This window comes from Tachyglossus aculeatus, chromosome 23 (assembly GCF_015852505.1).
Source record: "Tachyglossus aculeatus isolate mTacAcu1 chromosome 23, mTacAcu1.pri, whole genome shotgun sequence".
NCBI classification, from domain to species: Eukaryota; Metazoa; Chordata; class Mammalia; order Monotremata; family Tachyglossidae; genus Tachyglossus; species Tachyglossus aculeatus.
In genome coordinates this window covers 24,171,949-24,194,619 of record NC_052088.1, presented here as the reverse complement: position 1 = coordinate 24,194,619, position 22,671 = coordinate 24,171,949, and the positions used below count along the sequence as shown (strand labels likewise).

Below are 22,671 nucleotides of genomic sequence, written 5' to 3'. Positions count from 1 at the left end.
TGATTAAAAGAGTTACAATCAATCAACTTTACTGGGCACCTACTGTGCCTACAGCACTTTACTAACTGCTTTGGTAAATAAAAGTTAGAAGATACACCGGGCCCTCAAGGAGTTTACAACCTGATGAGAGACACAAAACAATTCAATAAATGGTAAAGTAGGAGATAAGTGGATGTTTAAGTGCTTAACTAGGAGAGCAGGTACATTACTTTCCCCACCCCAATTCTGAGGGGATACAAAGGAATATATTTTTTAAACCACATAATAATAAACAGTTACAGCAGCTCACACAGGAGGAAAAGAAGGAAGGTGAGACTGCAACAAACAGTTTAATTGGGAGTTAATTCACTGAGTGCCTATTGTACATAGCCTTTTGGTGGGTGCAATGGAGAAATTGCAGTCTCAAGTGCTCAGTAAGAATTATTGTACTTCTTAAGCACTTACTATGCAACAGATCCTACCAAGCACTGGAGTAGATACAAGCTCAGCAGGTTGGACACAGAGAACCTACGTGAATTGTCCAAGGTCACAAAGCAGACAAGTCCTTTCTGACCTTTTTTCCTTCTCCTCAACTACTACTAGATTAAATTCTTATATGACCCACCTGAACTTGTCCAGCCATACTTCAATGCAACAAAAATTGTGTGAAAAAAGTGAGGCAATTATGCAAGTATATATAGTATGTACAGAAATGCTACAAATGGTAGTGAGCGCATAAGGAGGGGTAAGAGTTCTGAGGGGGTAGTTGGGATGATGTAACCACAGAAGAAAGAAAATAATTAGGTGAGTCCTCCTGGAGAAGGTGTGATTTCAGAAGGGCTTTGAAGATGGGGATAGCAGTGATCTGGAAGATTTGAAGTGAGAGGGAGTTCCAGGCAAGAAGGAGGGAGGGAGAGATGAGGAGGCGGCACAACGTGCAGGTTGGCTTGACAGAAACAGAAAGTGTGTGCTGAGGGGCAGTGGGAAAGGGAAACAGAGCTCATGGAGTTCTTTGAAATCAGTGACCAGGAGTTTTTGCTTGATGTGGAGAGGTATCAACAACCACTGAAATGGTTGAAAGAAAACGGAAAGAAACTAGAAAGCAGGGAGATCAGTGAGGCAGTTACAGTCATCTAGTCAGAATAATATAAGCACAGTGAAGCAGGGTGATGGAGAAGAAAGGTCAGATTCAGGAAATGTTGTGGAGGAAGAAAGGACAGGATTTGGTGACAGACTGCTCTGGGAAAGTTAAGTTGGTGGATCAGGGAAGGATTTAATGGCTAAGAGAGGGAGCTTCGCTTTTGACATATTATTCTTTGAGATGTCCGTGGGAGATGCATGTTTGTGACCTCCTGGAGATGACAGCAAATGTGAGATTGCAATGGAGGTGAGGGGCCAGGGCTAGCAAGGTAGATTTGATAGTTATCATCCACAGAGAGGTGGCGGTTGATGCCATGGGAATGGATGAGTTCCCCAAGGGACTGAGTATAAAGTGAGAAGAGAAAGGAACCAAGAGCAGAGCCTTAAAGGGAAATAGAAGATGGGGAATAGAGGAGCCACAAAATAATAATAATGGCATTTATTAAGCGCTTACTACGTGCAAAGCACTGTTCTAAGCACTGGAAAGACAGTGGGGAGTGGATTAGAGAGGTAAAAGGACATCCTGAAGAGGACTGAGTCAGAAAAATGAAGGTTACCCAATGTTTCCAGGAGATGAGATTTTTAAAAAATCAGTAAAAGATGGGTTTACATGCAATTTTTGATGGAGCACAACTTCTAAAAGACAAATTTTGCAAAATACACTACTTAAATTTGCAATTTAAAGATGGTACAGCCACAAGAATGCTCCGTCACTTCCGGATTCCTTAGTTCGGTTGTAGTGTTGTAGTGAGCAAGGAAATTTACCTCTAGGATAGTAATGTTTATGGCAGCTGATGTTTCCCTTTCCCACAAAAGCAAGGAGCCAACCACTGGCACAAAATCAACCCCAGCTTCAGCCAGGTGACCTTCTGTCTGATTCTGTACATTGAGCATTCCAGGAACTGTTGCATATGTAACGTTGATAACCCCTAGTTGCAGGATGAAAATAATTAAAATAAATTGGCATCTCACAATGTTTGTTACACCAATCATTTTACCTTGTCCCATAACTAGCTACTAAATTCACTGACTTTTAAAATATATTTTGTCTTTTAAAAGATGTTAAGTTTGATTTTCAAATAGTTCAAAGAATGTTATTTTTTTCATGTGGAAATCCTGAGGATTTTCTCAGTTTTGAAACTATATTCTCTCTTCTGAAATGCCATAATCTCAAATTAGTTTTCCCCACCCTAAATTTAATCTATATGACATGACTAGTAGTTATTTCATCTACAAAAAAACAAATTATCAGCAGAATGATATTTGAACAAGAAGGAATCTAGAGATTTATACACACAAATCCAGAAAGATCATCTTTGTTAGGGGACTGCAGACCTAGTGACCCAAACTCTCTGTTGATGAAAAGCTGGACAGTTCTGTTGGCCTCTTGCACAAAAACCATTCTGGATGAAGGAGCAAAATTCAGAACTCCATGTGGTTCATCACTGGCCTCCACTGTTAAGACAGCTTCGTAGCCTTGGCTGTCGAGGATAGCCATTCCTGCTGAAGAGGTTCCTGAAAAGAGCCACAGTGAATCAAAAAAATTAACTTAAAAATGCTGGCACTCTTAATTCTCTCCTGAGTCCCTGAAATGGATTTCCACCTTCTTTACGGATGCAAAAATATCAGGCATCACTTGATAAAATTAGATTTGAAATCCTTTCCTCCTCGTTACCCCAATTCTGGCAATATAAATGCCTGAGACTCCCCTAAAACCACCCATCCACCTAATGTCTCCCACCCTTACTTTGCTAAAAAGCAATCAGCAAAATTATATTAGAGATCTGGGGATTTCAAATGCGGATTCATCAGGTTTAATTATTTTGACAATTCTGACAGTTCTGACCTAAAAGAACAAACAGGAAATTCAGCCTTTTTTCTAACAGAATTTGTTAAGCACTTACTATGTTTCAAGCATTATACTAAGTGCTGGGGTAGATACAAGATAATCAGGGTGGACACTATGTCCCACATGGGACTCACAGTCTTAATTCCCATTTTACAGATGGGCTTTGACGGATTTAGAATAATGCCAAATATATGTGTCCTCAAAATGTCTTAATGGTTTCTGTGTGGGATCTTCCTCAACAGTGCAAGAATATTTTTCAGTGACAATGTAGATCGATGCTGCATTACCCTGTGTGTTGATATTGTACAGAATTACTTGATATTCCTCCTTTTCCTCAGGAATATGGTCATCCAACAAATGCACGAAAAATGTTTGGTTCAAGGACTCCTGCACCAAACAAGGGAGAAAGCATGATTACCAGTCATCACTCAACCATAAGCAGCCACAATATATTTTCCGTGTGGATTTTATAACCTTGGTATGTCTCTCTAGTTCAACAACCCAGCCCCTATTCAGATTGTCACACAAGTCTGTCAGTTTTACCTCCACATTTCCTTGCTCCTCCCCATTCCAGTCACTACATTAGTCCTAGACTCTTGCCACATCCTGGGTTGACTACAGCATCACCCTCCTTGCTTTTCTCCCTGTCCCTAGCCTTCTCCCTCTCCAGTCCATGCTTCTCTCTCTTGACCCCACCTCACCTTCTAGTTATCGCCCTAACTCCCTACCATTCCTTTCCAAACTCCTTGAATGAGTCATCTACACGCGCTGCCTCGAATTCCTCAACGCCAACTCTCTCCTCGACCCCCTCCAATCTGACTTCCGTCCCCTACATTCCACCAAAACTGCCCTCTCAAAGGTCACCAATGACCTCCTGCTTGCCAAATCCAACAGCTCGCACTTTATCTTAATCCTCCTCGACCTCTCAACTGCCTTCGACACTGTGGACCACCCACTTCTCCTCAACACGCTATCCAACCTTGGCTTCACAGACTCCGTCCTCTCCTGGTTCTCCTCTTATCTCTCCGGCCGTTCATTCTCAGTCTCTTTTGCAGGCTCCTCCTCCCCCTCTCATCCCCTTACTGTGGGGGTTCCTCAACGGTCAGTTCTTGGTCCCCTTCTGTTCTCGATCTACACTCACTCCCTTGGTGAACTCATTCGCTCCCACGGCTTCAACTATCATCTCTACACGATGACACCCAAATCTACATCTCTGCCCCTGCTCTCTCTCCCCCTCTCCAGGCTCACATCTCCTCCTGCCTTCAGGACATCTCCATCTGGATGTCTGCCCACCACCTAAAACTCAACATGTCCGAGACTGAACTCCTTGTCTTCCCTCCCAAACCCTTCCCTCTCCCTGACTTTCCCATCACTGTTGATGGCACTACCATCCTTCCTGTCTCACAAGCCCACAACCTTGGTGTCATCCTCGACTCCGCTCTCTTTCACCCCTCACATCCAATCCGTCACCAAAACCTGCCGGTCTCACCTACGCAACATCGCAAGATCCACCCACTCCTCTCCATCCAAACCACTACCCTACTCGTTCAATCTCTCATCCTGTCCCGACTGGATTACTGCATCAGCCTCCTCTCCGATCTCCCATCCTCCTATTTCTCCCCACTTCAATCCATACTTCACGCCGCTGCCCGGATTGTCTTTGTGCAGAAATGCTCTGGGCATGTTACTCCCCTCCTCAAAAATCTCCAGAGGCTACCAATCAACCTACGCATCAGACAAAAACTCCTCACCCTCGGCTTCAAGGCTCGCCATCATCTCGCCCCCTCCTACCTCACCTCCCTTCTCTCCTCCTACAGCTCAGCCCGCACCCTCCGCTCCTCTGCCACTAATCTCCTCACTGGGCCTTGTTCTCGCCTGTCCCGCCGTCGACCCCCGGCCCACGTCATCCCCCTGGCCTGGAATGCCCTCCCTCCGTACATCCGCCAAGTTAGCTCTCTTCCTCCCTTCAAAGCCCTACTGAGAGCTCGCCTCCTCCAAGAGGCCTTCCCAGACTGAGCCCCCTCCTCCCTCTCCCCCCTCCCACTCCCCATCACCCCAGGCTTACCTCCTGCCCCTCCCCACAGCACCCGTATATATGTTTGTATGTATTTATTACTCTAACTTGTACATATTTATTCTATTTATTTTATTTTGTTAATTTGTTTTGTTTTGTTGTCTGTCTCCCCCTTCTAGACTGTGAGCCCGCTGTTGGGTAGGGACCGTCTTTTTATGTTGCCAACTTGTACTTCCCAAGCACTTAGTACAGTGCTCTGCACACAGTAAGTGCTCAATAAATATGATTGAATGATTGAATGAATGAATGCTCAGATCATTTTTCTAAAATACCATTCCTTCCCATGTCTCCCCACTCCTCATAAACACTCATTCCCCACAGGGGCAAGGATCAGAAAATTTCTGCTTGTTGCTAAAGTGCTCTGTCAGCTTTTTCCTCTCACCTGTCCATTCTCTTCTCCCCCTGCAACCCAGCTCACCCTGTTTGTTCCTCTCAAGTTCACCTACTCACTGGGGCTCCGTCTTATCTTTCAAGCTGCTGATCTTTTTGCTCACACCCTCTTCTGCCTGGAACTTACTTCTCCTTCATATCCAACAAGCCATAGCTCCATAGCTCTTCTGAAATCACATCTCTCCTAGGAGGCTATTCCCAATGAATTTTTAAACACCATTCTTTTTATCTCCCAAAATGTTGCTTCAGTTCTTCTGTACCATCTTTGCACTTGAGTACTCACAAGCCCACATAGCATTTATGTATGTATCCCATATACTTTATTATTTCCTTCTATCTTGAATTTATTTAATGTCTCTCTCTTTCCCTTACTAGATTACACGCTCGTTAAGAGTGCAGATCATATCTATTAATTATTCTGCACTCTCCCATGTGCTCAGCACAGGGCTCAGCACACAGTACACCCTCAAATACTACCACTGATTGCTCCATTGCCTCTTCCTTGGAATTCAAAGATTCCTAATTCTTGAAAAGTAGGGCTGAGCCCTTCTCTTGTTCTTAGCTCACCTATTTCCTCTGGTTTTCTCATTTATCTTTAAAGAGTAGCTTTCTCTGAAGTTCTGTAGTCAACACTTTCTAAGTGGAGTTACCTCGGGAAAGAAGATCTCTCCTGTAAAATTAAGAAAGTTCTGCTCTACTCGCTCCCCAATAATTTTCCAGTTCACTGAAACGTTTCCTCGCCCGGGGGGAGTCCTCAGAACATGGAATGGCAATGTTTCTCCTAAAACGGAAGAGCACAGAATAACGTTTGCTAGATAATCATGTCAACTGCATAATTATATTCAGCAGAACCAGAAACTTGACGCATGCATTCAAACGTTACAATACTTTATCCCAAAACATACACAAATGACTTGTCCATAGTTTCTTACATGTTTTCTCCATGCTTGTTTGGCTCTCTATACTCCATGCTCTTTTCCCCCTCTAGACTGGAAGCTCGTGGTGGGCAGGGAATGTTTCTGTTTGTTATATTGTACTCTCAGGCACTTAAAACGGCTCTGCAGCCAGTAGGTGCTCAATAAATATGATTGACTGGCTGATATATCAATTCTGAAAGCTTCCAGTGAGTTAATTTTAAGAAAAGCTGAAAAATGCATGCTAAACTGAGGAACCCCAAAACCACACAAAGGCATGCACATACACCAGAACATCAGCATTCTTAGTCTGGAAAGGTAAGAAATGCTCTAAGTTCTAGCCATATGTAAATTCTTATTTTATTTTGCCTAGAACTTCAGGACAATGTGATTTTGCATAGTATGCATAGAAATGCATGCAATTACCTGAAAATCACATTTATTTGCAACTTAACTTACATAGCACATCAGTGATTCAGTTTTAAAGAAATATAGAGGATATCTGTCAAAACTACTAAGAACTTCCCATAAAGTCACTAAAATATAAAATCAAGGGGACCATTTCTTTGGACAAAAACAAAAATGTGAAGTGCCTTTCATATTTATGACTTCAGTCCCCAAACTTGATCTGATGAAAACTAAATTGTGTAAAGAAAAAAAAGTTTTAAAATTAACCCAAACAAACATAATTTACTTGAGGGCAAGTACCCAACTAACATGCTTGGTAGAGCACCTAGCAGAGCATTGTGTGAACATGAGTATTTTTTAAAAAAATTTTGAAGGTGGTATCAACTATTTCAGTTTAAAATGTTAAGCTCTTCCTTTAAATGAAAAGTGAATCTGAACATCTGTATTAAATAAACATATAGACATCTTCATTCAACTTTAAATGTGTGCATATGGGTAATTTTAATTAATATGCCCCATTCAGATTTAAAACACACCAAAAATACTTATTTAAAAGAGAGACTATTAAATGCATGTTTCAGCAGCATTTGAAATTCCCCCACTAGACTGGGGGCTCGTTGTGGGCAGGGAACATGTCTGTTTGTTGTTGTATTGTACTCTCCCAAGCATTTAGTAGTATTTTAAACACGGTAAGTGCTCAATAAATACGACTGAATGAATGAATGAAAAGCATTTTTCAGTGCAAAATGCTTCAGGCCTGCTATATGTTCAGATCTGCAATGACTTTTTAGAGATAAGAAAATGGAATTGGAAATCTTCTGGAAGATATTTTTTATCAATGCTATAAATGCATCACGTAGGGGTTGTGCGCAAATACATTTTCAATAAAATAAAAGTAAAGGGTGCTTATTCCATAATTACACATTTGCATAAATATTGTGTGGAAGATTTATGAACTGCTGAAAGTAAAACAAGGAAATAAATAATATCCAGCCTGTTGCATGTATTGTATTTAGGTACTAAAGTATAGGCATACATTTTAAGGCTCTGATTTTAATACGAAAGTTATCAGTGGCAACTAAGCAGAAAGCAGTATATTTTATCTTGAAAATCAATACATAGTTTATCATGAGTCAGATAGCCTAATCAAACATGAGGTTTCAATCCTACACAGTGAAACTGTTGTGGCCTAGAGGCATGTTTAAAAATAAAATATATTCAAGCTCTAATATTCATAGGAGGTTTTTTTGATTGTTTAAAATAAAGATGCTTAAGCATGTTTAAGCATGTTAAAATAAACATGTTAAGCATGTTTAAAAATAAAATATATTCAAGCTCTAATATTCATAGGAGGTTTTTTTGATTGGCATACATCTTTTCATGCATATGAACTAACTCCTGTAGTCTTCTAGTCTACCTAGCAAGAGTGGTTTGGATCAAAAATTAACTTTTTCCATTGCACTGCTTAACAGTGTGGCCAGAGGAAGACCTTGAAATGGCCATACTCTTACTCCTTTAAGGAAAGGCATTTCAAGAACTGGTCCAATTAAGTTAGAAGTGAAGCACAGTTTTGGTAGTAAATCTAATCAGACAAATGTCACTCCAAAGCCAGGTCAGAATCACTGACTTCATTGTGAACAATCCACTTGGCTCAACTCTGCAGCTAAGCTCAATTTCTTCACTGACATTAAGTTCATTGAGTCACCGTAAATTCAATTATTTCCGCTTGTAAGTCATGGCCACCAATCAATTCCTTAGTTAACCCTAACAATGCTGAGTTGATTTGAAAATAGCTGTTGCTTTCAAAGGGACAGGGTTAACATGCCCACCCCAGAGCGATGTAACCACTGCACTTCCAACTCCACTCAGCAACTGCAAGAAGACACGGAATCACAGGTGGTGTGTAGGGAAATCAGGGGCACAAATTATATATACTTCTCCAGTAACGCTCCATCACCTCTGAGGTGGGCTGGGAAAAAGTGGGAGTTGGATTCAAATCATCATTCCCACCAGCAGAGAATCCTGGTTGCTGTCTCTGCCCCACTGAAGAGCAGGAGAAGGAAAATGGGTGTCTACAATGGAATGAAGAAAGCTGGGGGGGCAATATGGTGGGAGATTATGCCTCAGGAACTTAAAGGTCTCATCACAACCTTGTTCTCAGAGGTGTTTTTACAGTTTTGCAAGTATAAAGGGGCAGCTTTGTAAATTGAAATGTGATCCCAAGATTTAGCAATATATGGATAAGAAATCTCATCAAAAAATAGAAGCTTTTCAATATTTAGGACAAAGAAATAAATAAAACCCAGTAAGATAAAAAGCACGTCAATGCCACTGAAACTTTTCTCAATATAATAAAGTTGCTAAAAAGGCAGTTCTCTAAAACTGAAAAAAAATTCCCATGCAATGATTCACTCTCTTTTTCTATTTTAATTAATTTCATTCTTGCTGGAAACCATTCTTGCTAGCCATAAAACTCAAACAAGACTCTATACCGCTTTCAAATGTACCATTTTAGAGAACTCTCATGACCTCAGATCTAAGATAACCTGAATTAATTCTTGTCTACTGATAGCCCTTCTTGATTGGTCAAATAATTTAAGAATCCTTAAATAATAAGCTGACATCATTAGATTACAGCCCTCCACCACATTGCAATTGTTCTTGTTTGCACCAGAATGCAGTGATTACCTTTACCAGACTCATCAGGTTCAAGGGAAATGAAGAGTTTGTCCATCTGCCAAAATGACCTCTCAAGAGAGCATGAAAATCAAGAGAACAGAAGAAAACAATATAAAGAGGGTACAAAAAAAAGAGGAACCCACCTTCAAGCCCAATGACAGATCTGGAAGTTGTATGAAAGCTAATGATTCCTGCAACATGATCATTGGCCAAAATGATCACGGTGACAGTGTCCGAGCTGGGCAGGATCCTACTTCCCCCTTCTGTGTAGACTAAGCCGACTACAATGCTTTCATCATCCTCTGGCTCCGAATCATCTAAAATGGTCAAAGTAATGGTCTTTTTGGTCTCCCCTGTATGGAAAACAAATTAGCGGCATCAAAATCACCAATGCTACACACTCGCAAAACCAACTCTGTGGTAAGAAAAATCTGAGTGAAAAATATTAGAGCATTTTAATATACCTCTCTCAGAATAATAAATCCATCAGCAATGTCATCTTTGAATTTAAAGAACAGTAAACAGTAAAAGTAGACAGTGAAAGAAAAAGATGGTGACTATTCCAATTTTAATCAACAATAGTTTTTGTCAAGTGCTTAACGAGTGTTGAGCACTGTCCTAAGCACTTGGGAGAGTACAATACAGACATGGTAGACACGTTCCCTGCTTACAGTCTAGAGGGGGATGACAGACATTAAAATCAATTACGGATATGCATCATATGTACGTAAGTGCTATAGGACTTATGGAGGGGTGACTATCGGTTGCTTAAATTGCATAGATCCAAATGAATATGTATCTATAAATTACATAATATAAATTATTTATTTCTTTTAGTGTCTGTCTCCCCTTCTAGAGTGTAAGGGCAAGTGACTGCCCTTGACCATACATCAGGCAAGTGGTGAAGCCAGGTTTAATATTATCACTATTAGAAGTAACAATAACAACAATAATACAGTATTTGTTAAGTGCTAACTACATATCAAATACTGCTCTTAGCACTGGGGTATAATTACAATAAGAATTACGGTATTTTTAAGTGCTTACTATGTGCCAAGCGTTGTTCTAAGTGCTTGGGTAGATACAAGGTAATCAAGTTGGACACAGTACCTGTCCCACATGGAGCTCACAGTCTTACCCCCCATTTTGCAGATGAGGTAACAAGCACAGAGAAGTTAAGTGACTTGCCCAAGGTCACCCAGTAGACAAATGGTGGAGCCGGCATTAGAATCAAGGACTGCTGACTCCCATGCCTGTGCTCCTTCCACTAGACCACACTACTTCTCTAGATTACAACCAGGTCCTCTGATTCCCAGGTCTGGACTCTTTTCCTCAATCGCTCCTCAACCCCTAGCCCTAACAATGGTCACTGGGAGGGCCACAGGCAGTGAGGAGTACAACCCAGTAGTATCGGCTTATTGAACGTGTCTCATAGCAACAGCAAACAACAAGAACAAGGCAAATCAAAAATATTAATTTGGAATAACATGAAAAGGAGACTAGGCAAGAATGTTAAGGGCCAAGGTAAGCCTCATGTAATAGGTGACATCTTCAAATATGACGTGATGTGACATGATTTGCCTAATATTTACCAAGTGCCCAAAAGGCCCAGTGCAGCTGTGAATCCCCGGAGGGACGGGGACCGTGTCTAATTTCTACCTGTGTATTGTTTCCCAACACTTGATCCAGTGCTCTGCACACAATAAGTGCTTACTATTACAATTATTACAAATGTGGTATCTGTCAAGCACTTGCTAGGTGCCGAGCATGTGAGGAGACCCAACTTGTACTTTCCAAGCACTTAGTACAGTGCTCTGCACAAAGTAAGCGCTCAATAAATAGGATTGAATGAATGAATACAAGGTAATCCCATCCCCCAGGGGCCTCAGTTTAAGAAGTTTCATTTTGAAGGCTTGAGAAAGGGCAGAATAACACCCAAGGGAGAGGGAAAGACCTGGAAAACGGTGAGTTTTTAAGTCTGAATTTTTAAGGTTATTAAAGTCTACCTCTCAGAGGCATAGCCCGTTGGGAAAGTCTTTGACTGACCTTCTGCAAAAGTCAGAATATCGCCTTCCCCTATAAAATCCACCGAACTGATAGCTGTTCCACCCACAACACGCCACTCCAGAAGCACCTGACCAAGGCTACCCCCAGTCCTGTGGATCAACAGCTGGACCGAGCTTTGGGGCTCTTCTTCAACTCGCACATAGAGCCCATCCTCGGATGTATTGGGGCTGATGCTGTAGATCACAAACACTCCAAAGGCATCACCATTCAGCGCTATGACCACCGTAGAGATGTTTGGCTGTCCGACAGATGGCTGGATTTCCAAGCCGGCTGATCCGTTCATGAGCTCAACCTTTAGAAGGGAGATGAGGAAACTCTCGTCGAACTCGGGGATGTCATCGGGAAGGATAGAAACGGTGAGGTTTGCAAACTCGTCTCCTTCTCTCATGATGGCCCACTGCCTGGTCACGGGCTCGTAGTCGCTACCGGCCACGGCCTGCCTACTAAACAGGGAAGATACGCTGGTAGCGTTCTTTCGATAGGTCCGAAATCCCGAGTAGTTGCTGGTTAGGCCCATCTCCGGTGTCAGCCAGAAACACAGGGGGGTTGCGGAGGCATCAGAAAAAGAAAAAGCTGAACAGGCTTGTTCTTTAAGACAAAGAACAGCACAGGTGTGCTGAGGATCCACAGCTGCAGAAACATTCACCCAAGTCCTCCAATGTCCGTCAGGAACACTTTGGGTTGGAGGCTCATAATAGGAGAATACATCCTGGCCTTCCTCGATCGCAAGAGCCACGACATCAATCTCTGAGGTACTATAGAATAGCAGCAGCTGTCCAAATCGTCCTCCACTAAAAAGTAGAGCGATAATAAAGGGGTGGGTTAGTCAGAACAACTTCTCTTTTGTTCATACACTTCAAGAAACTTCCAACTCTCTCATATGATGGCAGTTCTGTTTCTCAAGTATTTTTGGCAATGCATCTGGGTCAAGCAAAAATTACTAGAGAGATTATTTTGTCCTGTTTATCAACTGAGTCAAGAAAAATTACACACAATTATCAAAATGTGCTTCTCAGAGTAATAAAATGGAGTAAAAAGACCTGTCAACTGCCTTAAGTAAATTGATTTTCCTAAAAATAGAATCGTTAGTCAATCAACAGTATTTATTGATCTCTTACTTTGTGCAGAGCACTGTACTACGTGCATGGGAGAGTACAATAGAATTAGCAGAACTGTTCTGCCTATAAGCAAATACATTTTTGAGGAGTATAGATGACAAATACCCCAATTTTCAATTTTTGATAAACTGGTGTATGATCAACTTTGCAAGGAGAACTAAACCTAGGAAGTCACTATTTTCTAATGGGAATGAGTTTCCTTTGGGTTTTTGTTTCGTTTTCTTCCTCTACATGTTGTTTTTTTTAATATCACCACCGTTTGAAATATTTTGACAATATTTTCCATGAAAAAATGCTAGTGTTGAGTGTTTTCTTCCATTTCACTACAAAATTAAACTAGTAAAGGGGATGGTACCTTTATGTTAAGGAAGGAAAAACTGAATCAATTAAGGTAGACTTAAAACAGCTTAGAAACCAGACGAAAGCTTAAAACAGATTTCATCAGATCTAAAGATGCAACAGATGAAGATGATCAAATTCAAAGAAAGACTTCTTCACCCAGCAGATGGTAAGCATTTGGAATTTGTTGCCACAGGAAGTTGTGCAGGTGGAAAATAGCAGTCGCAGAATTTGGATAAATTCATGGAGGAGGAGAAGTTTGGGATAAGTTGGAGATAGAACAAGGGAAAAGTTAGGGAAATTGGGTAGTCCACCCCACAGCCCAAGACAGATCGTGAGCCCTATGTGGAACAGGGATTGGGTCTGAACTGATACCCTTGTATTTATCCTACTGCTAAGCATATGGTAAATGCTTACTAAAACTCATTAAAAAGCTATTTCAAGATGAGCAACCAGCTCATGGGGCCTCTAGAATCCTATACTCCATTCACTGACAGACTACTGGGTTGGTGGGGAAGGAGCGGGAAAGGAACTACTGATCTGACCCAATAATAGCATTTCATAAAGGCCCGTGAACAGTCAATAAAACAAAGAAAAAAGACACCAATACTTAATGGACTAGAAAAACCCACATATCTCAGAATAGAATATACAAATAACATAAAAAAAGAGAAGCAACATGCCTGAGTGGAAAAAGCACAGACCTAGAAGTCAGAAGATATGGGTTCTAATCCTACCTCTGACACTTGCCTGCTGTGTGACCTTGGACATGTCACTTAACTTTCCTGGGCCAAAGCTCCCTCATTTATAGAATGGGTATTCAATATCTGCTCCTCCCCTACTTACAATGGGAGTTCCATGTGGGGACCTGATGATCTTGTCTCTATCCCAGCACTTAGTACAGCGCTTGGCACATAATAAGTGCTTAACAAATACTACAATTATTACATCAGCATATTCTGCATACGAACCTCCTCTTGACGGTTATGTTAACGCAGGAACTTCTTTCCAGAGGCTCTTGAACACGATACACAGACTGTCGAAAAGCAACAGTGCCATAAGGATTATCATTGGCAGGGATAGTTATATTTGCCACTCGATCTGTTCCAATAGAACCTCCACCAGAGGCCTGAGTAAGCTTCACTTGAATAACCTAAAAATAGAGTGAAAGCTTCCTTAACAGCATCCCAGTTCTGAAATTAAAATGATTATGACACAGAGATAAATATAGCCTAGAGGACTAGCACGGGAAGCCATATGGGTTTCATTACCAGTGGGCTCAAGGAAGAATTCTTCCTGGAACACATGGCAAACCCAACATGACCAGAACGAAAAACTGCTCTTCCCCTACTCCTGCTACTAAGCACGATCTTCAACAGCAATCACTCCCACCTAAATTCCCTTCAATATGCAAACACACAATTCAGAGCTTTTAAGCTTCAATGTTAGCCATACAGCCCAGTGGAAAGGACACGCACAGACTTGGGAGTCAAGGACTTAGGTTCTTCTCCCAGCTCTGCTACTTGCCTGCTGTGTTGCCTTGGCAAGCTGCTTAACTTCTCTGTGCTCCAGTTCCCTCATCTGCAAAATGCAGCTTCAATACCTGTTCTCCCTTCTGCTTAGACTGTGAGCCCCATATGAGACAAGATGATCTTGTATCTGCCCCAGTAATTACAACAGTACTTGGCATACAGTAAGCACTTAACAAAAACCACAATTATCATTGATTAAGCCCCTCTGTTATTTCTTCCATTGGACAATTTCATTTTGAGCCACCCACTCCTGTTGATAAGAAAACTGTATACATTCTATAATGTCAACTAAAATCTAATGAAATACATTTTGCACATTTTACAAAATCCACATTTTCTTAGAAGGTGAAAAAAAAGTTTCATAAGCACTCTGCAACACAAAAGAGGGGGGCAAATCTGTATAACTATGGGCCAACAATAAAACTGCAAGTTTTTGGCAGGAGACAATTCAGAGACCTAAGAAATATTCCTTAGCTAGATCAACCCTTTCATCTTCCTAAGACAAATATTACCCAAAATTCTTCAGAAAAGAGGCAGCCTAGAACCTCTCTTATATGCATGAGTAAATGATATCACTACGAATATGAGTTTTATAGAAGGTTGCTAGTTTTAATATTTTAATGATACACAGAAGGTACATATGTAGGACTCATTCCTATTCTAAGTAATAAGCAGCAGCAACAGTGTGGCCTAGTGGATAGAGCACGGGTTTGGGGGGCCGAAGGACACAGGTTCTAGTCCTGGCTCCACCACTTTCCTGCTGTGTGACCTTGGGCAAGTCACTTTACTTCTCTGTGCCTCAGTTACCTCCTTTGTAAAATGGGGATTAAGACGATGAGCCCCATTTGGGACATGGACTGTGTCCAACCTGATTACCTTGAATCTACCCCATCACTTAGAACAGTGCCTGGCACCTTGTAAGCGCTTAACAAATACGGTAAAAAAAATTAAAATAATGCCCCTTCTTTGTAATGAAACTTGATAGGAACCAGTTTATCTGCATATCCTGCCCTAGAAGAGAATAGCTCCTATGAAACACATTTAATTAATGACATGTATTGAGTATTCACTGTATGCAGAGGGCAATGCACTAAGCCCCTTGGATAGTACCATAGTCAAAGCAGCGTGGCTCAGTGGAAAGAGCCCGGGCTTTGGAGTCAGAGGTAATGGGTTCAAATCCCAGCTCCAACACTTATCAGCTGTGTGACTTTGGGCATGTCATTTAACTTCTCTGGGCCTCTGTTACCTCATCTGTAAAATGGGGATGAAAACTGTGAGCCCGCCAGTGGGACAACCTGATCACCTTGTTAACCTTATTATTAACTAGAATGCTCACCGAGGTGTATCTTACACAAGCTCTTTAAATCTACCAATCAATGGTATTTACTGAGCGCTTACTGTCTGCAAAGCACTGCACTAAGCACTAGGGAAAATTCAGGACAGCAGAATCTCTTCTTGCTCACAGGGAGCAGTATACGACAGGTGCCATATCTCAGCCACTTTCCTAGCAGCACACACCAAAAGGGTAGGGAAAGACCGTTAGCCTAAGCAACTGTAATGGAATAGACAACAGTAAGGGGAAGAGAGAAGAAATGGGCTCAGGAGGCATCTATTCCTGGGAGCTGGTTACCCAGGGGAATCATTTAATTATTCCACTGAAAGGAGGAAACAATTTTTGCTTCTGCATGCTGCCTTTAAAAACCACTGCTTTGGAAATTAGCTAAAACACTAAGTACTAGTTTAGCACACATTTAAATCCATTGCCCTCAAATGATCTCTCACTAAACCATGGCTTTCTCTTTTCAAAGAATAAAGGGTTACGTTTCCATAAGACACATTATGTGATTCCCCACTCTTAATTACATCCTTTCATTCAACGGAAAACATTGATTCATCACACTCAAGGTACTACTCCTACTAGGTTTCTCACATAACCGATCTAGTAACTATTAAACAGGATAAGAAAAGTCACTTTACAGTGTCATTCTATACTAGCTGCTCCTCTCACCTCTTGAATTTCCGGAACGTCGTCAGCCAGGACCTCTAACAACAAGGTTTGAATGGTTTCCCCGGGGGCAAAGGTCACATTACCTGAGACAACTCGCAGGTCGCCAGTAGCAAGCTGTCCATTAATGGTGGCAACCCATTGAACAGTAACATTGCCGAGTGTCCCAGAATTGCGGATTATCGGCAGGATTACCTTCACTGAATTGAACTCGGGTTCATCGACAGTGAGTTTAGTAATCTGAAAAACTGAAATGAAGGGCATCAATTAGTTCCAATCCATCCAGACAGTCGTGACAGTGATTTCTTTACACTTCTAAGTTTCATTCAATCATATTTATTGAGCGCTTACTGTGTGCAGAGCACTGTATTAAGTGCTTGGGAAAGCATAATAGAACAATAAACAGACACATTCCCTGCCCACAGTGAGCTTCCAGTCTAAAGCAGTCTCCACTAGTCACTGCTCCCAGTGGTATATATGCCTGAGCTTCAGGTTTGTCTATCTGACACTTTTCAAGACACTTAACACTTTTAACCCTTCTTAAAGATGATGACGGAGTTTCCTTCTGAGAATGACTGATGTCCCTCAGCCCAGAGATAGTAATGAAGGAAACTGATTATTGTGATAGTGGTTTGCATAGTGCCTTTTACACTACTAGTGCAATGAGCAAGAAGGCAGGGATGATGATAATAATCATAATCATAGTTGTATTTGTTAGGGTTTTTACTCTATACCAAGCACTGTGCTAAGCACAGAGGTAATTAAAAATTAGATCAGAAATAATCAGTGTTCCACATGGGGTTCAGAGTCTAAGGTACGGGGAAAACAGGCATTTAATCCCTTTTTTATTGATGAGGAATTGAGGCTGAGCCCCCTCCTTCCCAGACTGAGCCCCCTCCTTCCTCTCCCCCTTGTCCCCCTCTCTATCCCCCATCTTACCTCCTTCCCTTCCCCACAGCACCTGTATATATGTATATATGTTTGTACATATTTATTACTCTATTTATTTATTTATTTTACTTGTACATATCTATTCTATTTATTTTATTTTGTTAATATGTTTGGTTTTGTTCTCTGTCTCCCCCTTCTAAACTGTGAGCCCACTGCTGGGTAGGGACTGTCTGTATATGTTGCCAACTTGTACTTCCCAAGTGCTTAGTACAGTGCTTCTGCACACAGTAAGCGCTCAATAAATACGATCGATTGATTGATTGAGGCACCAAGAAGTTAAATGACTCGCCTAAGGTCACATGGCAGGCAAATGGCATAGAACCTAGGTCTCCTGACTTCTAGTCCTGAGGCTCTTTCCACTAAGCCACACTGCTTCCAGGCTGCAACACTCTGCGAGGGTGCATGTGAAGAATTTTCGTGTGACAGGACTCACCTATGGCCACAGCATACATTACAATATTAAAAAAACAGGCAGGTTAGAGATCTAGGAAAACATGGTACATGAACGAAGTATGTCTGGTCAACAAAATGGGCTTTACCAAATAATCCAAAAGGGTCATCAGAGGCCTCGATCGTTATGATTGCCTGAGTTAAAGTCCCAAGTTTGGCTCCACCTGTGGTTTGATTCAATAGCTGTATTTGAAAAGATTCTTCCAGCTCAGGGTAGATGTCATTGATAATGTATATTGGCACAGCTTTGCTCGTTTCACCTTCTAGCAAGACGACATCGGATGAGGCTATGCTGTAGTCTTCACCTGTGCAGTCAGACAACAACACGTTCACTGTGAAAGTGTTAGGAAAAGAAGGCAAGAAACTGAACAGCTCTCAAAGGGGCTTTCTCTAGTACCGGCAGCAGCTTCTCCCCATTAGCAGGATCGGAATTCTTCTTTGACTTGAAGACCGGTGATGTGACTCATTCTTCAGCTTTCCCTTTCCTATCCTATTAGTAGTTTATCGCCTTCCCAGGACCTGTTTTATACCTCTTCCGGTCCCTTACTGGACTTCCGTCATTCCTAAATTTTGGAGCCCAGAGAGGACAACATACTGTCCTTTCCTCAGGATAATGAAGGCATCACTGCAACCTACACTGGGACATTTCAGAACCATAATCACTTATTTTATTTTTTTTTAAAGCAACAACTCAATACTCCCTCATATTTGCTTTTATATAAGAATATGTAGTAGGCATGTATTTTATAGTCTTTATAATGTAAGAGAGTTTTTATGATGATCTATAGGCAATTCCCTTAACATGTTTACTGTGTGTTACAGAAGCTGCCAGGATGGGCATGCAACTCTGGTGCAAGCAAACCAAATGGCTAAGTCTCCCTGTCTCTGCACAGGAATTACATCTCCCACGGTAAGCAACGGAGCCAGTGACCTAATGTCGGTGTAACATTTACTTTTCATTTTACTAGCCTTCTGCCTGTGCGGTTAGTCCTGTAAGAATTCCTCTGTTCACAAATGATCTCTCCAGTATTTCCCACTAGTCCTACGGACCTTTATCTACACGAGATCCAGATTTCTTTATGCTAAACCCAGATAATCCAGTTCTTATTTGAGTTGACTTTCCTGGCCAACCTGTATGTATTGCCATAGCTGTTATAATCACGGGGTCTGATGGACTTCATCTCTTCTCCTATAGGTTTTTACAATTTTTTTTTCTTTTCTTACCTGCTATCGCAGTGATTGGCACGGCTTTAAACTTCACCGAAACATCGGCAAAGACTCCACCTGTTCTTGTCACATTGATAATAGGCCCAACGTGATTTTCAGCAACTCGCACGCTTGATGCTGAGAGCTGAAGTGTCCCAAAAGCATCATCATTGGCATTTATAATTAAATGGGCTATGGTGTGCATCTCTGGTCCAAGACGTGGGGAATTTGCAACTGAACAAAGGAAATGGAATAACAGGACTATCAGGTATGTCTTTCTGAAGATAAAGTAAACAAATTATTAGATTAGCATTAGTATTTACTGAGCACTTTGTAGGGAACAGTGTACTAAGTGTGTGTTCAGAACACTGTACTAAGTGCTTGGGAGAATACAATCGAATAGAGTTGGGTAGTGATCCCTGTCCTCGAGAGCTAGTTTACAATATAATTACTTTCTATGTTCCAAAACACTGTGCCAAGCCCTAGGGTTTAGATACAGGATCATCAGAATGTTTCCCAACATGAGGTTAAAAAAAAAATCTAAAGAGTTGTGGGAGAAGGCAACATCCCCACATATGGATGATAAAACACACACACACACACACACTCCCCCCCACTGCCGCCCCAACTCCTCCCCCAAGAATCTCAGCCCCATGTTATTTCCAGGTCACCCTGCCTCCCACAATATAAACATTTCAATTAATCAATCAAATTTATTAAGCACTTACTGTTTGCAGAGCACTGTACAAAGCACTTCAGAGAGTACAATATAACTGAGTTGGCAGATATACTCCCCGACTACAATGAGCTTACGGTCTAGAGGGACAGACATTACTATAAATAAATTACAGATATGTACGTAAGCGCCATGGAGCTGAGGGAGGGTTGAATACAGGTTGCAAATCCCAGTGCAAGGGCAACACAGAATGGAGGGGGAGTAGAGGAAATAAGGGCTCAGTCAGGGAAGGACTCTTGGAGGAGATGTGTCTTAAAAAAGGCTTTGAAGGTGGGGAGAGTGATAGTCTGAAATGGGAAAATGGGACTCTAAAATGGGAAAAGGAAATAAACTTCCAGTGACTAGAAGAGCACAGAGCCAAAATTGTCTATTTTTATCTGCTAATCCTGGCTCTACCATTTGTCTGCTGTGTGGTCTTGGGTACATCACTTCACTTCTCTGTGCCTCAGTTACCTCATCTGTAAAATGGGGATTAAGACTGTGAAGCCTCATGTGGGACAGAGACTGCGTCCAACCTGATTTGCTTGTATTCACCCCAGAGTCTGGCACATAATAACCACTTAAATACCACAATTATTATTATTTGCTAGACAATACTAGATATTTGCTAGATATTCAGCTTCTTGATGATGTTCTCTGATACTACTCCACTTCTGGCAAGCAGTGCTTCCAGCTGAAGCAGCTAAGACTGGGCCAAAACATTTGCTTTTCATTATTTGTTCCTGCAGCTGCAGTATCACCACATTGTCCCTGAAATTACTAATGCACTGACTGCTACAGCAAAATATGTAAAGACAGTTCTTTTCACCCTGAGAAGCTTAATGATAAGTCCAGAGATTTGATTGCTTTAAAAGCCTCTGGGGCACAACGTTTGTACGTATTTATTACTCCATTTATTTATTTATTTTATTTGTACATATTTATTCTATTTATTTTATTTTGTTAATATGTTTTGTTTTGTTCTCTGTCTCCCCCTCCTAGACTGTGAGCCCACTGTTGGGTAGGGCCGTCCCTATATGTTGCCAACTTGTACTTCCCAAGCGCTTAGTACAGTGCTCTGCACACAGTAAGCGCTCAATAAATACGATTGAATGAATGAATGACAACACAGGAAAGGGTGAAGTTGATGCATATTTTCACCCTCCCACATCACAAGCAGCATTTTGAAGGGAAAAAAAACTCCCTATCAATTTATGTATCAAGATATATAGACAGATTTATCCACTGTCCCGCCACTCTACACTGTAAGCTCGTTGTGGGAGGGAATGTGTCTACCAACTCTGTTATAGTGTACTCTTCCAGGCACTTAGTACCATACTCTGCACACAGTAACCACTCAATAAATACAACTGATTGATTAATTGGTTGATATGCTTATCTATTCAGGTTGGCAGTGCCTGGTTGAAAGATACCTAGACCCCTTTTGGATGCAGAAACACATTTTGCTAACCTATAAAAGATAGCAAGCCTTCATATTTTCTGTGTGTGCCACTTAGAGGTCTTCCCCTTGTTTTTGTCTGACAACATTTTTCCAGGTTCACTGGACATCTTCAGGATGTATTCAACTTTGACTAGACCATCATCCTGAAACTGACCAGTAAAATCTGGAAAGAGGAATGAACACGAGAAGCAACCCAAGCCCAAAATGTGCTGACTTTATAGACACAATAATATCCTCAAACCCTTGAAATCTCTTGTCGAACTGATCACAAAGGTGGATCAGAACAGAAACATCAGTCAAACTTGAACACAAAGTCATTTACAATATTTACAACACCCTCCGCTCCTCTGCCACTAGCCTCCTCACTGTGCCTCGTTCTCACCTGTGCCACCGTCGACCCCCGGCCCACGTCCTCCCCCTGGCCAGGAATGCCCTCCCTCCACACATCCGCCAAGCTAGCTCTCTTCCTCCCTTCAAAGCCCTACTGAGAGCTCACCTCCTCCAGGAGGCCTTCCCAGACTGAGCCCCCTCTTTCCTCTCCCTCTTCCCATCCCCCCCGCCCTACCTCCTTCCCATCCCCACAGCACCTGCATATATGTTTGTACAGATTTATTACTCTATTTTACTTGTACATATTTACTATTTTATTTATTTTGTTAATGATGTGCATCTAGCTTTACTTCTGTTTATTCTGATGACTTGACACCTGTCCACATGTTCTGTTTTGGTGTCTGTCTCCCCATTCTAGACTGTGAGCCCGTTGTTGGGTAGGGACCGTCTCTATATGTTGCCAACCTGTACTTCCCAAGCACTTAGTACAGTGCCCTGCACACAGGAAGCACTGAATAAATACGATTGAATGAATGAATGAATGAACATTTCAAGGTTTGCTGACAGGAAACTCATTAACTATTCCTGGGTGTCCAACCCTAGTCCCACTGGTCAGACAATCCAGTGTGTACAATTAGCAAGAGGTCAAAGTACAGAATGGTCAGACAACTGGCCACATTGAGGCAAGTGGACATTTCGACATCATGCTCCCCTTTCCCAGAGCAGTTTCTGCAGTTCCAATTGGAACTGCTTCCCAAAAGTTCACTCCAGGCCTGGGTCGGGACCAGCTCTGCTGAAATCTAAAGGAGGAAATCTCAAGATAAACCACAGGAGGCTTGGACCAACCGGGAGACTCCAAGTGATAATAATAATGATAATTATGGAATTTGTTAAGCGCTTACCATGTGCCAGGCAATATACTAAGCGCTGGGGTGGATACAAGCAAATCGGGTTGGACAAAGGCCCTTGTCCCACATGCGGCTCACAGTCTCCATCCCCATTTTAAAGATAAGTAAATGAGGCACGGAGAAGTTAAGTGACTTCTTGCCAAAGGTTACACAAC

At 41.7% G+C, this 22,671-nt stretch overlaps 1 protein-coding gene across 1 annotated transcript in view; it reads right to left on the bottom strand.

The window, feature by feature from the left end:
- ADGRV1 (adhesion G protein-coupled receptor V1) overlaps window positions 1-22,671 on the bottom strand; it is a 470,004-nt gene that overhangs the window by 385,296 nt on the left and 62,037 nt on the right. Inside the window, exons 29-38 of the mRNA XM_038765531.1 lie at window positions 19,120-19,335; window positions 17,985-18,200; window positions 16,498-16,742; window positions 13,929-14,110; window positions 11,480-12,291; window positions 9,577-9,786; window positions 6,083-6,213; window positions 3,256-3,355; window positions 2,455-2,634; window positions 1,885-2,048 (exon numbers count right to left, since the gene is read on the bottom strand). Of these exons, the coding sequence (XP_038621459.1) occupies window positions 1,885-2,048; window positions 2,455-2,634; window positions 3,256-3,355; window positions 6,083-6,213; window positions 9,577-9,786; window positions 11,480-12,291; window positions 13,929-14,110; window positions 16,498-16,742; window positions 17,985-18,200; window positions 19,120-19,335 (2,456 nt within the window). The remainder of the gene's footprint in view (window positions 1-1,884; window positions 2,049-2,454; window positions 2,635-3,255; window positions 3,356-6,082; window positions 6,214-9,576; window positions 9,787-11,479; window positions 12,292-13,928; window positions 14,111-16,497; window positions 16,743-17,984; window positions 18,201-19,119; window positions 19,336-22,671) is intronic.